General features: G+C 31.3%; 1 protein-coding gene across 1 annotated transcript in view; it reads right to left on the reverse strand.

Annotated features, from left to right (window-relative positions):
- Nucleotides 1-2,816: 2,816 nt before the first annotated feature.
- The window catches only part of LOC134714490 (transient receptor potential cation channel subfamily M member 2-like), a 48,869-nt gene continuing 32,750 nt past the window's right edge, over nt 2,817-18,935 (reverse strand). Inside the window, exons 14-21 of the mRNA XM_063575777.1 lie at nt 16,347-16,578; nt 15,789-15,890; nt 14,088-14,231; nt 12,701-13,006; nt 10,240-10,435; nt 9,330-9,489; nt 8,388-8,590; nt 2,817-4,657 (exon numbers count right to left, since the gene is read on the reverse strand). Coding sequence (XP_063431847.1) covers nt 4,596-4,657; nt 8,388-8,590; nt 9,330-9,489; nt 10,240-10,435; nt 12,701-13,006; nt 14,088-14,231; nt 15,789-15,890; nt 16,347-16,578 — 1,405 coding nt within the window. The 3' untranslated portion in view covers nt 2,817-4,595. The remainder of the gene's footprint in view (nt 4,658-8,387; nt 8,591-9,329; nt 9,490-10,239; nt 10,436-12,700; nt 13,007-14,087; nt 14,232-15,788; nt 15,891-16,346; nt 16,579-18,935) is intronic.

The raw sequence follows: 18,935 nt of genomic DNA on the forward strand, positions 1-18,935 counted from the left end.
ATTCACTAAGGCCAACGGCCGAAGTGAATATCAGTTTTTCAAAAGTCAATTAAACCACATATTTACCGAAACAAAAGACAATAATTGTTTTATTCCATATTCCGAGATAAATGTATGTAATGGCAATTATTTACCTAAACCAATTGTACATTAAACTTTTTTTTACAAAATTATGCACGAAAAAGCACGCGACGTTTTGCGCGGTGAATATCCTTTTTCGCAGGTGAATATGCTTATTTATTCAAAATTCAATTCATATAGAAAACCCTACTAAAATTTTATCAATATGGAATAATAGTTCATTATTTTCACCTTAACTTTACGTTTGACATTATCAGTAAAATACTACGAACGTATCTGATTATCCCTACGACCCATATACGATCAGGTCAATCTGATCTGGTCGAGATCAGGCTGAGATCGTGAATAGTTGATTTGGTCTAGCTAGTCGAGTAGAGATCGTGAATTGATCGGAATTATCGAATCAGTATTCATTTCGTTGTCGGGATGGAGTCGAGTTAAGGTCGTGCACAGTCGGATGGCTGTTCGATAGAAGTCGTTAACATGCCCGATCAAGACTTTCAAATTGGTTGAGCTTGGTCGTTGAAATTTGGACAATCTGGACGATCGAGTTGATCTGATCGGAAGTGTGACCCTAGCTTTATTACAATTTCTCCAAGGAATAAGACCTTATTCACAAAACGTTTGAGAGCCTTTACGTATGTTATTTCCAAGGAAGAAAGGCTAATAATCAAATTGTTTATGGTATAAAATCATTGTCCTAAATATCGTTACAAAATGAAGAACATCAATACACGCCTTTTTTATTTGTTTTCGATATTTAAAAAGTCAATGCATGTCACTGATTGATACATACTTATCTTCTAAATTTTAATTACTAGTAGTTGGTATCTAGTTCGACACTTTTACAATGAATATAAGTTTTGTGCATTTATTGTTGATCCCTTAATTTTTTTTTAATTATATATAATTTCGAAAAAAGAATTTATCAACGAATAAACGTGAATTTTTTGCACAAGTTTTTGTGAAGCAAAAACTAAAACATCACGAATACCACAAACATGGTCTTTGATATGCACACAAACATATTCTCAAATTATAACTTGAATCCTTGGATAAAATCTTTTTATACGTTCTGAAATATTTTGTATCTGGATATTAAACGAGTCTGAGGAAAATTAAAAGGGGTTTATTCAAAGCACTTTGAATGATATTCAGTACAATACATACATGTACAAGCAGCACTCTGGATGAAATGGCACGAAACTAATGAATACATTCCCTGTATTCGTAACCAGCAGATGTAGTCAGCTTAGCCGACATTTGTGAATTTTGCGATCTGAGAGATCGTTGTTATAAAGTGCGAACCGAGAGAAATTAATTTCTTTGTTTGCAATAATGTATACTGTAATAAAGGATGATGAGTAAAACTTCGTTTGTGAAAAATACAAATATATTTGGAAGTATGATTTTAACAAAATTTTATTAGAATATATCTTTTTAATGTATTAACGGGATTTCAGTCCAAACAATTGTGATTAAAGCATCTGCATGTATGATATTGATAACTGAATGCCATTCATTTTAACTATAAATGCGATGGCGATCATTTCTGAATTGTGAGAGGTACAAGGAACTTGCATTGTTGTTTTACATAATAATTCGACATTCAACATTTGAAAATACTTCAAAATAGTAATTAAAACTATATAACATTTAACCCATATAATAACAGTTCGAAGCAAAAACGAACTTACATCAGAGTAGAGATGGAATGGTCGATCGGGAGAAGGTGTCCTAAGATTGGCAGTGGACGCAACAGTTGTTTTAATTCGTCAAAAGCTGTTTGACATTGCAGTCCATCAATTTATATGTGTTTATCTTATTACCAGATAAGGGGGGAGCAACTTTCGAATAGTTCATACTGAAACGGCGTTTTTACTCGGAAATTATAACAATATGTTCCATATTGCTTTAACCTAGGTTGGATCTTATACATGTAACAGTCACTTTATTTGGGATCGGAGAATATTCCTTCGCTATAAACTATGTGTCCAAAATATCGTATCTCTCATTCTGAAAAGTAGATGTGACGTATGTAGCTGATAACCTGCGTTACGACGTTTTTCAATAACTTGTTGCAAATGCAGTATATATGGGATACAGCTAAAATGTAAAAACAAACCTTGCCACATTATGTATATATGTGCTTGTTCCAAGTCAGGAGTCGGTAATCAGTGGTTGCCGTTTGTTGTTACATAATTATTTGTTTTGCGTTCATATAATATACATAGAATAGGCCGTTAGTGTTATCGTTTGAATTGTCTTACATTTCGGGGCCTTTAATAGCTGACTCTGCGGTATAGTCTTTGCTCATTGTTGAAAGATTTACGGTAACCTTTAGAGAGTTGTCTCATGGGCAATCATACCACATAATATTTTTTTAGTACGACCAAAAAAAAAAGTCACCGAGATGATTTATAATTCAGTCCTCGCAACACTGCTTCCATGCTTTTTAAAAAAACAGATAGCTATTCCTCGTGATCTCAATCTTTTTGTTTCTGTAAGAGAGGTATTTCTAAGATACGGTGTATGGGTATTATGCCAAAATAAAAATACGGATGTGGTACGATTGCCAACGAGACGACTGTTCACCAAAGTTCAAATGTGGTAGATGTATGCAAATATAAACAAATTGTAGTGCTTTCATAAATGATTGCAAAAGTCCTTACCGCATTGTCAACCTAAAAAATGCCCAACATGAGTATTCCTTAAATAATAATGAAAACCATAAATACAAGCAGAAATTTTAATGACAAAAATTTTAACAAATAAAAAAGCAATTACTACATACAAAACATGTGATAACAGTAAATAACTTTCTTTTAATTCGTATCCAGTCGACACAGTGTTGGCTGTAGTGGATGACAAAATAATGTGATACGTCAAAAGTGATAGTTTTTACTGTTTTTGTACCCTTACTCTCATCAGAAACAATTAAAGCATTGGATGTGTACAGTTACTCATTAAATTCTTTCAAAATTGCTAACAAAAATATAAAAAAAGATATGAAATAAACATATATAACAAATAAAAAATAATAAAAAAGCAAAAATATCGTTCCTTTGCGATACTTAAAAATTAAATTGAAAAATGGCAGATAACAACTGAAATAGTTACAGTAACTATCAATTCAAACGCTATGAATATATAACAACTCAAAAGTGGAGTAACTCATAGCTATAACACCCCAATTATCCTTTCTGAGCTTTTGCATAAAAAGATAAGCCAAGAAACTCATATAACTGCACACGGAACACTTAAAATGCATTTTACAATGTTCAATTAAGCTATTTGTATAACAGGTCATCATAGAAAGCAGCAATTGAACTTTTTACGAAAGACACGCGTTTTGTCGACAAAAGTGTCCACAGTACTGCTCAGATAAAAAAAAACTATTTCGTTAATACTCCTATAACCTTCGATATTTTTGTTATCTCCATTGTTGTTTTGCATCATAATTTCCTATTTAATCACTGCTTGACCTTTCGGAGTCTTATGTACTATTAAATGTCTGTTTGTCTGTTTTTTCGCAATAGTATTGTTCGCTCACTTTTACAAAAATGCAAATCAGGAAGTGTCTCGCTAAACAAGCTTTGATCAAACTGCAGTTGGCTCAATTTTTTTTCTTCTGCTGACCTTTCTATGAATAATATCTTGGTAAGAATTGAAGGCAATCTTGAATTAAAATGTGCACGGGGATCTAAACTTAACACGAGAAATTAACTCGCCATTTCTACCTGGTTTAGGAGCGTTATTACACAGATTAACAAAATGCATTGAAACATAATATAAAAAAAATCATTGGTATTGACATGTACATTAAAAACAACTTAACTGTGTACATTTTGTTCAGAAAACAGAGAATATGTCTGGCTATTCATTACAGAATCATTACATACTGGATAATAAATTAAGTCATTTTATTCCCTGTCAACACAAAAGAGGACATTTTAGGTGTATATGAGGACTTTATAATTAGTAAAACAGTTCATAATAATTAGTTGATATTTTTAAAAATACTATATTAACAAATGTAGATGTAAAATCATATTGCCCACAAAATCTTGGTTAAACATAGAAAAATTTCATATATGTTTCTTAACCCTTACACAAAAAGTAAAATTTGCTATTGTTAGAATTAGTTTTTGATAAACAAAATCAATTGAAATATTAATATCTGATTATACCATTATGACTTGATTATCTTTCAAGTGTTTATTTTTATAAATTGTGTCCATGTGATTTCAGATGCTTCACCATGAAATATAAACCAATAAAAAGTATCGTATCAATACATTTTAAAGAATACATACTTCGTTAAGGCTATTAGATCTAAAACAATTTTAAGGTTGTGTAAGGCTATGTACATGTGTGTCATACTATACATTTTCTCTTCAAATGTTTCACGTGCCAATTTGTATTTCTTGTACCTTTCTGATTTCTCTTTTTAGTATAAGTTAATTATGATCTTTTCAATACACTCGATATACTTGTGTCCTCTGTGTGTCATCTCAAAATTTGTATACGCATTTAATTGCATTCAAAGACTGTAGAGCGTTGATTTTTCTTTTACCTGAAAAAAAAATCAAATGAAAAGTAATTCAATGTATACGAAAAATAAGTCTCCTTTTAATAAGACAAAAAAAAATAACCTTGAACAAACTGTCCGTTTAATATACATAAAGCAAGTTTGTGCAGTATATATGTTCTCCTCTATCGAAAACCAACAATATAAAATTGCAATTTGCTGACTATTGTGATAGTTACATTTGCTTCGTGTAATCTATTCTGTTATATATTTCTCTAATTATATGGCAATATATCCCTTTCCGAACCCATTGTACAAACAAAAAATAATCAACGTGTGGTTGCCGGTGATTTCAGAAGAGGATTGGCTGAATCAAGGGTCATAACTGTTCACAGCTCCCTGAAATGATCCATATGTTCTAATAATTACATTAGATGAATGTTTCATTATAATACTTTAGTCTGATTGGCGAACTGCACATCACGTGTTATTCCGTAAGCAATTGCATCACTCAATAAAACTTTTCATTCATGATAGCACGTTGTCCCACAATAAAGTGCACAGGTGAATAAAATAAAACAATTGTAAAATTCGTGTTTTCATGATCATAGCTAAAAAATGCGTACATTTTTAGAATGAAGCGCTTCCGCGCTTCATACAAAATGTACTTCGGTCAACGCTTTTACACCCCAATGAATTTACAAAAGGAAGCATTCAATTCTTAAACAGATGTTGATGAAATTGACAACTTCGTGGAAAGTGGAAGGCACTCGAAGAAGATTTTGTTTTAGAAAAAAAGGAAAACGTATCTTTTAATCATTAGAGAAACAGATTATTACATAGTAACGCGTAGATTGTCGGATTTATCTAATCTCGATAGATACATTATAAATCAACTGGTGCTATATTAAAAATAATAACAAAAATATGCCATCTTTATTTATCTGACAACAAAATTTTAACCATACCCCGTCTTAATAAGTCTATATGGGAACCAATAGGTTAACAAAACAAACTATCTAGTATGAATATCAAATTTGTCCCCAAAAGCGACGTTAATTGTGAAATGTCACATAGTTCAGTTATCCACAACTATCAAACATTAGAGGTGTATTTATAAATCAACCAAAAACCCTGCTTGACCAAATGTACGTTTAACAATTAAAAAAAAGAAAACATCCAGATAAATGTGCAAAACAATAACAAACTACATAATACACAACATTAACGATGACTGCTGAATAAGAGGCTCATGGCTAAGAACAAGTGCACACTTGTACATCATTTTACGGTCTAATATTCTCCCGAGCGATCAACTATGTCCTTAGATAGTAGTGTAACAGCATATCATCATAAAATAACTATAATATAAGTTTACAAATGTTTGACTCATCAAATCGACAAAAAAAAAGAAGAAGAAAATAACTATATGTTAAGACAAAAGACACAAATTTCCGTTCTAATAGTACACACCGTGTCTTAAAACTAGATAAAACATTTGGCAACTATTAAATAAATGATTTAAAACAGATTGCTAAAGTCATTTATACCTAAATAACTGTTCCAGTTGTCTCTAAGATATTTGTTCAAACATAATGTATCATAGTGAGAAGTTAACAAATATGAATTTACTACGTGTGTTGGTAAAGTTTATCCGAAAAAATCCAAAAAATAAACAAAATGGACGAATTTTGAACCTTTCTATTCTTACGTCAAGGACTATGGTTAGATGCATAGTGATTTTAAACATCCAAAATATATATATTTTCCTAAAGTCTGAACCAAACGATTGTCATTTGGAAATTCTGTTCTCCAGGAAATCTCATTGGGTGTGTATATGTTTATCAGAATTCCCAAATTTTACCTCAAGTGTACACAAGGAAGGCTGTTTCTGAAACACGTTTCCTCTGTATATCTTCGGGTTCTTTTTTAACGATAATTGAATAAAGGCAGTTTTAGTTTCAAATTATCTCTCACATCATTATAAACTTTTTAGGCAGAATTTGGATCTCTGCATCATTGGAATCGTTTAAGGTATATGAACACTGATCGACTTGATAAAAGAATTCATAACTGGGCGGAATATAGTTTTAGGGGTTTTAAATGATGTAAAAATTCAAACTATAGACTGTATTAACAGTTTGAATCATGTAAAATAAGTGACTGGTATAATGACACGAACATTTGCAAAACTACGGTGTTAGCCAAATTAGAAGATAAACTTAAAAAAATAAGTGGACGGAAGATCTCCATTGAATTTCTGCAAGACGTGTGGATGGTGGTTGTAACAAATAAATGACATATAGAACATTTAAAACCGAAATTAGTTGTGAAGTTTATTTAAAAAAACTATTATCTCCTGCTCCACGTAGAGCATATTCGCAATTTAGATGTAGGGTTGCGCCTTTACGAATCGAAACCGGGCGCTTCGAACGTTTACCAATGCCTGAACAGACTTGCTTTATGTGTGAAAATAAAACTGAAACTGAGGAACATGTACTAATTGAATGTCTGCTTGGTGACGATTTGAGGAATGAACTTTATGAATATATTAACAGTGTAGATGAGACCTTTAACATGTTTACAAACCGTTAGAAACTGTCTTTTGTTTTGGGATGCCAAAACGTTAATGTGCCAAAACCTGCAAATCTATTTTAGACAGAAGGAGACGTTTTTTATATCGATAATTTTTAGACTGTACAGATTTTGTTTTAGAAATATTAATAAGTACATGTACATAGTTTTATAAAGTCCTTTTATTGTTTGATGAAATTTTACTTTTTGTCTCTCACAATTCTTTTCAGAATGGCATTAATATATATTTATGTTTTTATGATATATGTAAATATTGTATATTATATATTAATGGTGAGACGTTAATAAACTATCTATCTACCTATCATTAGACTTAAAATGTCTTAGTGCCCTAATTACATTATTTTCAGATTATTAATAGATTATTTGTATCATATATATTTCATGCATGTTAACAATATATTCAAATGATAGGTTTTGCAATAAGAGGTAGACTGATGTATATGATGGGAGGCAATTCAGAATGATACTAGAAACTGATGGTTTTTGGATAGAGGCAGATAACCCATGCGTCCTAATTAATTGTAAAGGTTCTGAATGTACATTAATCATTGCTTATATCTGCCACTGTCAAACCTTTATTAGATTATGAAAAATGATCCCCGTAAGTAAGACCGCGCAAATTTGTAACGTTGTGCCTTGACTTCGACAAAATATTAGAATGCATTACATTGCATTATATGTTATTGTTAAAGTTACTATTGGAAAGGTGAAATGTACATTAAAAATTTATCAAAGGTACCAGGATTGTAATTTAGTACGCCAGACGCGCGTTTCGTCTACATAAGACTCATCAGTGACGCTCATATCAAAATATTTATTTAGCCAATTAAGTGAAAAGTTGAAGAGCATTAAGGATCCAAAATTTACATACACTTGAATTTTGTTTCACCTAGAAATAGCATAAAGCAGTAATGTTGTGTATGTTAGCCTATCCACTAAGTTAGTATTAGGTTTGTACCGTAGACTTTTATCAGTATAGACACAATGCAAAGTGTTTATTCATTCAGCTAGTATAGTTCATGCATAATAGGAGATGCTTATTCCTTCAACGCACCTGGCCTGGTCTCGCATATTTTTATAGCTCGTTCAAATCCCTTAATTTGTATGACCTTCATTTAACATTTTTTTTATTTCCGACCTAATAATAAAAGGTAATTAACACATGAACCCTACTCACGTGCAGCAGCTTTGGCATTTTCTTTGGTGTCAATCTTTCTTATATGATTAATGCACTTGAAACACTTGCTAACGACGAAAAATATTGGTCTGATCACAAGGTTGAGAGGTGCAGGTATTCTAGTGCGATAATCCATAATGACTTCATATCTCAAGTATCGCCATAACTTCTCAGAATTTTCCTGTACTCGTTCAAATCGATAGCTGAGTGTACGAATTATCAAATTTAGCATCAGAGAAACATGTAGTTCATTTTGAATGAGAACTTTTATAGAACTGTCTTAACATATTTCGAGAACGTTATACTTTAAAAAAATTGTCAAAGTATCGTAAATAGACGATTTCCGTGACATCTCTAATCAATATTTATATTTCAAAAAGAATAACCAGTATTTAACACAAGAGATGATAGACAATGGAAAGGACCATGTTTTGCTTGATTAACAAAGGCATTGTTTAACAATAAAAATTGCTGAAAATAAAAGAAGAAAATGCGCGAATGTTAAACAGAAATTTGGTTAAAGTTATATTTAAAAGCTTTTAAATCTTAAATCTGAAAATAGACCAAAAAATAGGATTTTTTACTCAATTTGACAAAGTTGTCCGGATAACTACCAAATTAAGACCTAGGAATCATGGATGTCAAATAAATTATTATTAATGTAAGATAAGTAAAATGTGACAACAAGCATAGTCTTTAAACAAGATTCAAATGCAAAAATAATCCTCATATTTCTTCATTTAAAACAATGATGAAAGGTTTAATTAGCCTAATTTTAAGTTGGGCAAACACACTCCTCATCATAATTCTCATTTTTGTTTGGCAAATTTAAAGTTATTTAGCAAAACAATAAAATAACAAACCAAAATTGTCATATCGTAATGACTTAAATTTTCAGTTGAAAATATTTTTATGTGCTTGTAATAGAAAAATAATACAAACCTGAACACTGCTATCAGAAGATTGACAAGGAGGAGGTTTGACATCAGCATATACAAAGCAGTTATCACAACGAGTATCCAATCATACTCATTGCATCGCTCTATAGACGGGTTATTCTCCCAGACGCTCTGTATTTTAGTGCATGAAGCGTCTTTATTTTCTGAAATATTTTGATTTTGAAATTAGCACAACCTTTTAACTTTGTGGCCATAGAAAAGAAATTTAAAATCAATAACTGGTAAATTTCAATAATGGGAGCTGAAATATTCATACATGTATATCAATTTATATTCGTGAATACCAAATATTGTCGATTCGAGCAAAATGTCTTGTCTATTCGTTTAGATGCGTTTTGTTATTTGATTTTGCCATGTTATTATGGACTTTCCGTATTGATTTTCCTCTGAGTGCGGTATTTTTGTGATTTTACTTTTCACTAACATGCAGACATTGATATATTTGCTTAAAGGCAATCTTAAATGAGATAACAAGGTTTTTTCATAAAAAAATATTTTTGGATAGGGTGTAAAAGTCATACGTATATGCTAATGCTAATGAACTGTTGAACCACAGTGTTTTAAGTTCGTGTTCCTTTTTATTTTTATTTGACCTTAGAATTTAAACGCTCTCATTACAAATGAAATTTCAATCTAATAATTCCCGAAAGTGTTAAGCAGAATTTGTGTACATGAGAATTATCTATCTTACCTCATTGGGATTTAAACACGTTAAACTCATTTTTTTTAAACATGAAATTCAAAAATTTCCTTTACTCTCAGATCTCTCTGATAACTAGGACATACACATTAAAATTTCAGTAAAAAGCACATAAATTATCTTATTTTAGTTTTAGCTTATTTTTCGACTTTCTTATTCAGATTTCAAAACAACACATACAATGAAAGCTTACCTTCAAACTCCTCTAACATAGATTCGCCATATATTTGCCAGTATGGAATATAAATGATTTTCCATATTCTCCAGTACTTCCAATCAACTGAACTCCACATATCTTTGTGTGCTGGATACATATTTGCATGATACAGAACTCCAACACCAACCATAAATACAAATAAAATCCCAATGAATCGGAAGAGGTCCTTTAACTGAAAATGCACCAAAATGCATAATGTGATGAGTAAAAAGAAAAATAAACATGATAAACCATTTTAACTGGTCCGAGACCACCATTGTCGTCCCTTGATTTTCGTTGTTCAAATATAATCCCTAGTGTTGACAGTGGGTTACTTGCCATTAATTTTTATACCCCTTCCAAATTTATTTCTCCATGTTCACTGCCTCAAATTGCAAGTAGGGGGGTGAAATTACACTGTAAACAAATTTTAGTCCAGAATTTTAAAGGAAAGTAGTGATTTGGTCCAGCTGAAAAAGGTTGAAAATGAGCACTTCGGAAGCTTTCGAAAGATTTCAAGACGCCCTAAACATAAAATTGTCCATATTTTGAGTTAGAGGCGATGAAGTTTTCTATAAATTTGATATATTTTGTCCCAAAAGTAGTACAACACACTGTAAAAGTTTCTTTGAGAAAGCGCAGGTGGGATTTTTTTTATTTTCATTTATGTTCTAAAAGAAATGCACTACGAATTAATTGTGTTCTCGGACCAAATCTACGAATTAATTGTGTTCTCGGACCAACTTATCTATACATTTACTGGATAAGAGAAACACAAGATACCAGAAGGACATTTAAATTGATAAGCCGAAAATGAACTGACAAAGCCATGACATTAAAAGTCGAACTGACTAGCATTAGTAAACAAAACACATCATAGAAAACGATATACTAAGCAACACTAACCCCACCAAAATAAGGATGATCTCATATGTTCCGGACAGGTAAGCACATCATGCTCCTCATATGGAACCCGTCGTGGTACTTTTATTTGAACAAACTCGGTTACAAGGTTTATCGGTTGGTCTCATTCGTGAAAAGGGGACGGGTTTGTAATAACAACATTAAGAACATATCGCTAGCATATGTTAAACGGATATTGCATTACGGTCCAACATCTAATGATTGTGACCATAACATTTACTGAGAGATGATTTAAAGATCACCATCCCGTGCTCTTGGTTTAATAGCTTCCATGTAAGCATCAACACTTTATTTAGAAAATCATGGTAGAAAATGCAAGCACGGGAACATCGTATTTATTGGGATATATATATACCCCGTATGTAGAAGCTGCTCAAATGCTGCTACATAGAAATGGATAGTTCAAAATTTGAAGGCTAAAATCGTCTCTTTTCTCTTTTGTTTTAATCGACCCGCATTGTCAATATCTAAATGTACGTTATGATATGAGGCAGACTTGATTTTATCTGTTGTATATTTTATCTCAAGGTCAACGGGATAGATGTGTTCAACTATGACAACAAATTATAAATCATTTAGTGAGAGAACATCATATATATATATTTTTATAATTATATATTAAGGCAAACTTGTTTCATTTGTTAATAAGAATGTGACATATGAAGTCAGCTTCACAAGAATAAAGAAAGAACGTCACATTAAGTATCAAAAAGACAAAAATGTAAAACGTAGATTTGGGTGTTCGATATTTTTCAAATATCGATTTCAACTTTAGTTGGGGCACAACTTTTAAAACCGACGTTGAGCAGATACAGACATGTAAAAAAATGGTGTTATTGTAATGGATGCATGGCTTGTTATTTAGTACACAAGAAATTTACAATAATGTACATCTGCATTTATTTAAGGTTAAAAAATTATTCTATACTTAAATCTAGAAAGCCAATTTGATTGTGCAATTGAAGAACATTTTGTTAAAGTGGTGCAGAAATTGGATAAAGCTAGCCATGCCATAAAATAGAAACAAAAAAGTATTTCAAACGAGTTGAATATTTTACAAACAGTCAATATACGACCAAAGACTGTTTATTAAGCTTTATGCGCATCATCCTTCCACTATATGTTTTGTTTAAAGAGCTACATAAATAAATTTACACGAAACAGAAAATTGACAGCAAAAGTGACTTGATAAGGGTTTTTCTAAGGTAACAGTTGATAAATTAAGAAAAAGAAAGATAAACGAATATGTCCATCCCCGATTGGTTATTTTTCGGTAAATGTTTCGTCATATTACTTTTCACGTTTCTGTATATTTTTACAAATGCTTGCGTCATACGTAAAATTGTTACGGTTTTAGCATTCCTGATGACAGAATATCTAGAAATGCGCTTCGGATGAACAAATTATAAAGGAATGCGAGATTTGATATGAAATCACTCCGACCTGCACGTTTGTGTTTTGGTAGGTAGTACATGCATGAACGTCATTATTAGTGGAAATGTAGGCAGTGAATGATTACTTTATAGTGACATACCATTTCTTTTATCATGATGATTTTTGGTCCAAGTTTCCTTGACATCAATAGGATATGAAGAAATCTCATGTACATCGCAAATAGACTCATGCTGAAAAAACGTCGGTAGGTCTTGTTTGTTTTTGTTGACCTGAACACACGGACCCATATAGCCACGATGGTCAGCGCAAATGAAAGAACATCTAGGATGTTCCAAAAATTAAATAGATATTTCTTCAATCTATACCAACAGGAATGACGTGGTGTGTTTTCATGTCTACATCTACAATCCAACGATAAACAACTAGTGCAAGCATTCTTTTGAAACTGAAAAAAAATATAAACAAATTATGGCTGATGATAATGCATCTCATTTTCAGTGATTCAATCTTTTCATTGGCTGCTCGTGTTATGCATTAAATTCAAGTTGTTCTTTTCAATAGATAAACACAATTTTATTTTCCTCTTAATTTTTTTCATACAATATCATACAAATGAGTAGCAATTGATGACACTGTTATGCCTAGTATTATCAGAAATGCAGAAGACACGAAAATTCTATTTATATAAATTGGACAAACCTTCGGCAAATCAAAAATCGACAATAATACAGTCTTTATTATGCATCATAAATAGCGACCGACACGATCCCCAAGGAAAAGTAAAATATATTTATTAAACTGCTGCGAAAAGGTGCGTAGGTAATCTATATCGTCAACTTGATCATGTCAATTAAACTCGGTTAATGTCGAGTGTTATAATTGGAATAGATCCGTGGTCATCTGTGACACAAATATTTCATAACGACTAACCAACAGGTGATGGCGTACGTAAAGCTGTCAAATGATAAATCAAACTTCTTCACTTATATTCATGCAAGCATCAAACTTTCTTCCAAGTAAACATGATATTAAATTCAGGCCCTAGATATAGAACAGGACGATATATATATATATATACTCCGTATGTAACCGATTATAATTTGAGTGGATATTTCGATTTATTGCGTAAAAAAACCGCCAAGCAAACGTTATAAATATCCAGACAATGAAGAAACAATATCTGAAAAAAAATCTGAAGCCGGAGGTGGTCCTCCGCTGCCCCTTAATTAAACTGTGAACATGTTATTCAGATACAGGTATGTATGTTCATATCATTTAAGACCGTCATTTTTTTTTTAAATAAGTGATAGAAAATACTTTTATAAATTGTAGAACAGTCAATAGTTTTATAATATTGAAAGAAGAAAAAACACACTTAAATTTATTGTGCTCTTAGCAGATGTTTGGAATCAGCATATGCCTCTGAATCACAACGTTCACGGGTAAGGTAATTTCACACCAACTGTGAACCCATAAATATTCATAGATTAAAGGCTAGATAGATTTTTATGAAATATTATTCATACCGCATTCCTATACTCTTCACAAATGTCTCCAACTAGATACACATACACAGCTATTTCGTTGAAGTCAAATGAGACTATTCCTTGAAAAACATCCATTTGTAATAGGAAGGCACTGTAACATACTAAAACGCCAAAGAAGAATACCTGAAAGTATTCAAACAAAAATATTCATAATAGTGAAAGAGAATATGTAGTCAGGATGTACAGTATATGATGCATGGATTATTTATACAAACGTATGCGTAATTAACGTCATTTCTCTTAAATTGATTTGCTAAAATGTTTGGCAAACTTATACAAATACGTATGGAAAAAAGACAGAAACGGAATAATTGTTTGAAGTTTGTTTTAAGTCGGATGATAACTTCAGGTTTATGATTACTTTTGATAGGAAAGGGATAATTTATTCACTGGTCTGTGTATCCGTCCGTTCTTCCATTCAATATATAAATCGTTAACAGTTATATACCAAAATAAAGTATGACAGTACTAATCCACTGAAAGGTGATCGGGGGAATAGAAATATGGTCACTATTGGTCTTGTTCCGATCGGCTGTTTAACCAATGCAAAAGTTGGGAGTCCGTTTGATTGTACGGGATGTACAAGTACGCAGTCCCGTCCGGTCAGAGTGGGGATGTTTAATCAGATGCATCTTGTTGATAGAATGCCAAGCCCTATGCGCGTTAATCATACATGAAATATATGCCCCTGAACTTTAATCAACTTATTATCTTTCAATCGACAGTAGCGTAACTTTAACTCTATTTCTGACGTCAATGACATTAGAGAGTGGACGGTTATTTGAAAAAAAACGAATTTAAAAATGAGTTTATATGAGCATACTTTTAATAGATCACACACTGGCAAAATTTTCCTGTCTATAAAAAATCCAATTGTGGGCAATTTCATCCTGCCTTTCTAGTGCGCATTAAATCAATATATTTCAATGAAACTCCTGGTTAAAGGTTTGATTCCTAGAAATCTGGCTATGATCAAAAGAAAACGAATTGACAGAATTATATACATGGCCTGCTTTATAATTATTTTGTACATTTTGGGGGAATTCATGTTTAACATCTTTTTTATTTATTTTTAACTTTACACGTTTATTTTTGTCAAAAGGTATTGATGATTATAACTGGTTGAACTACTTAAAAAAGATATTTGCATCTACCTTGTTCCTACATTCAATTTAAAAAAAATTCAAACTAATTTAACAACGAGAAATGAGTGAGTAAATAGTAAAGCAGTCAACTATTAAACAGTCGTGACTCAGTATACTTGATAGTATGACATAATCGAACACACCTTAATTCTTAAAAAAAAACCAGCATAAAGGAATTTTCTTTATCAAATCATTTTCTAATGGTTGAAAAATGTGTCAATTTTTTACTTGTTTGGTTTTATTATTATTTCGTCTCTGATGAGTCTTATGTAGACAAAACGCGCGTCTGGCGTACGAAATTATAATCCTGGTAACTTTGATAACTATTAGTTTAGAAATGAAACGAAATTGATATTGTCAGAAAAATATCCTTCTCTACAACAAATATAATATAAAGAAGATAAACTATAATAAATAAAGACAGAAAAATGTATAACAGGGCGTTCATCTGCAAATTTTATAGACACATTATAGTGGTTTTCAGAACTCTGAATGATAACTCGATTTATTCAGTTTGCAGGTATGTATTACTTACGTAATGAATCAAAAACCTTGTTAGAGGAGCGACAAAAACCTTTGGTCCTTCATCCGATGAACATTTCTTGCAGCAACAGCACCAAGCTTTTAAACAGCCTTTCTGCACAACAAGTAATAAATTACACTTTAATTCAAAAAGTTATCAATTAAAAAAATCTTTTCGTCAATCCTTACTTGTGAATTTTGAATTTCGTCTTCGTACATTCAGCTTATTTTCTTTATCGTTGTTTCTATTAATAATCAAACAATTTTTTTTAGTATGGTTAATTATAAATATCAAAATTCCAAAAGAAGAACTTAAATTGATTAAAAATCTATATGTTGTTGATTTTATTAGTTTAACACTCTATGTTGTAGAAAATCTTGTGTTTTTATTCGTACATGGAACACTGCATATGCTCGAGTGATACCTTGATAAAGTAAATTCAGTTATTTAAGCCTTAACATGATTTTATTCCTTAAAGAGATAATAACGTTGATTCGCGGTAAATTGATTTCAAATGTACTAGATGAAAACTTTAACCCTATCTAAATTATATTGGTCAAGTACGTTTACCTTCCAAAATCCTCCCAGACTAGAACTTATTCCGCTATACCATATTTTATTTAAACGTCGTTGTGGGCAGGTTTGAGCAAGAACATCCAGCATATCATGTTCATAGGCACACTGCATTGGACTTATGCTGATGTCCCAAACGATTTTTTCTGTCATAACTAAATCCATTGCAAGCTCGGCGTCATCGTCATACAATCTCGCTTGCAAATCTAATGCTCTTTCTGCAAAGATCCTATAAAATACAGATATATGCTTTGAAGACAAACCATGATTTCACATTGTAAACCAATTTTGAGATTTACTATTTCTATCACTTATTTTGTCCGATTTATTCTTTCTTTTGACCTCAAATTCGTCTTTGAAATTTTGAGTTTTATGTTAACGAAACGCGGGTCTGGTGTAAACAATTATACGCCTGGTATTTTTTTATAACTATATGATAGTTTCTTCCTCTTGGATCACAAGTATTTGTCTGTGTAAGAAAGTAGATTTATACATGTTTCTCGTTTCTCTCTCTTTTTGTTTTTATACAAAGATAAGACCGTTCGATTTTCCGTTTGAATGGTTTTAAACTAGTAATTTTGGGGCTCTTTATAGCTTATTGTTCGGTGTGAGCCAAGGCTCCGTGTTGAAGGCCGTACATTGACCTACACTACAAACTGCTCAGAGTCTGAATTGACCAGTTTTTGTGCGCGACCAGTAAAATCGAGCACACATTTTACTCGACTAGTCTCGACATTGTCTCGACTGGACTAAACTATACTTAAGTGAACTTGACTAGGTCTCCACTTTACTTAATTAGTCTGAAATGGTCTTGACCAAGGCTCGACCTGTCTCAACTAGTCTTGACCTTCAAATTTAGTTTTGACTGGTATAAAAATCCCATCTAACTAAATTAAATATTGATCTTACAAAATTCAAGCTTATTATGTAGCTTGTTTACTGGCTGTGAAATAAAAAAAAATACAATAGGTGTTTACAAGGATTTGTATAGAGTCTAACTATACAAATCCTTGGTGTATATAAAAATAAAAATTATTATATAAATTCAGACAGGCATCTTTAATTTGTTTTATAAATTTTTCAAATCAACTTGGATTTTGATCAAACTATGCAGCTATCTTAGATATATATCAAGCTTACTGAATCCAATCTCATTTACTTTTTTGTTGTATTGCTGTAAAATTTAAGAATTAAAGAAATGTTGGTAAAAAAGCTAGGATTTGCAATTCGAACAAAATACCCAGATTAAATTAATTCTTAAATTTGACAGCAATACACCAAACTAAATAAAAACCTTGGATTCAGTAAGATAGATAAATCAACAAGGTAGCCATATAGTTTGAATAAATCCAAGTTGAAAGTTATTAAAAAAATTAAAGTGTACTTTCTCTATTTTGTTTGAACTGCAAATTCTAGCTTTTTTTACCTAAATTAATTAAATTCCTAAATTTGACAGTATTTCAGCAAAAAACAAAATAACCTGGGATTCAGTAAGCTTGATGTATATCTAAGATAGCTGCATAGTTTGATGACAATCCAAGCTGATTTGAAAAAGTTATTAAAATTTTTTAAGTGTACTATCTCTATTTTGTCCGAATTGCAAATCCTACTTTTTTACCTAGATGATGACTTTAATGCTTAAATTTTACAGCAGTACAACAAAAAAGTAAATGAAATGGGATTTAGTAAGCTTGATATATATCTAAAAGAGCTGTATAGTTTAATGACAATCCAAGTTGATTTGAAAAAGTTATTAAAAAAATTAAAGATGCCTATCTCTATTTTGTTCGAATTGCAAATCCTAGCTTTTTTTACCAACAGTTCTTTAATTCTTAAATTTTACAGCAATACAACAAAAAAGTAAATGAGATTGGATTCAGTAAGCTTGATATATATCTAAGATAGCTGCATAGTTTGATCAAAATCCAAGTTGATTTGAAAAAGTTATTAAAAAAATTAAGGTGTACTTTCTCTATTTTGTTTGAACTGCAAATTCTAGCTTTTTTTACCTAAATTAATTAAATTTTTAAATTTGACAGCAATTCAGCAAAAAACAAAAAAAACCTGGGATTCAGTAAGCTTGGTGTATATATAAGATAGCTGCATAGTTTGATGACAATCCAAGCTGATTTGAAAAAGTTATTAAAAAAATTAAAGATGCCTATCTCTATTTTGTCCGAATTGCAAATCCTTGCTTTTTTTTACAGAGATGACTTAAATTTTACAGCTATACAAAAAAAAAATGAAATGGGATTCAGTAAGCTTGATATATATCTAAGATAGCTGCATAGTTTGATGACAATCCAAGTTGATTTGAAAAAATTATTAGAAAATTTAAAGTGTACTGTCTCTATTTTGTCTGAAATTGCAAATCCTAGCTTTTTTTACCAACATTACCTTAATTCTTAGATTTTACAGCAATACAACAAAAAAGTAAATGAAATGGGATTCAGTAAGCTTGATATATATCTAAGATAGCTGCATAGTTTGATGACAATCCAAGTTCATTTGAAAAAGTTATTAAAAAAATTAAAGATGCCTATCTTTATTTTGTCAGAATTGCAAATCCTAGCTTTTTTTTTACCA

This window comes from Mytilus trossulus, chromosome 4 (assembly GCF_036588685.1).
Source record: "Mytilus trossulus isolate FHL-02 chromosome 4, PNRI_Mtr1.1.1.hap1, whole genome shotgun sequence".
In the NCBI taxonomy this organism is placed as follows: Eukaryota; Metazoa; Mollusca; class Bivalvia; order Mytilida; family Mytilidae; genus Mytilus; species Mytilus trossulus.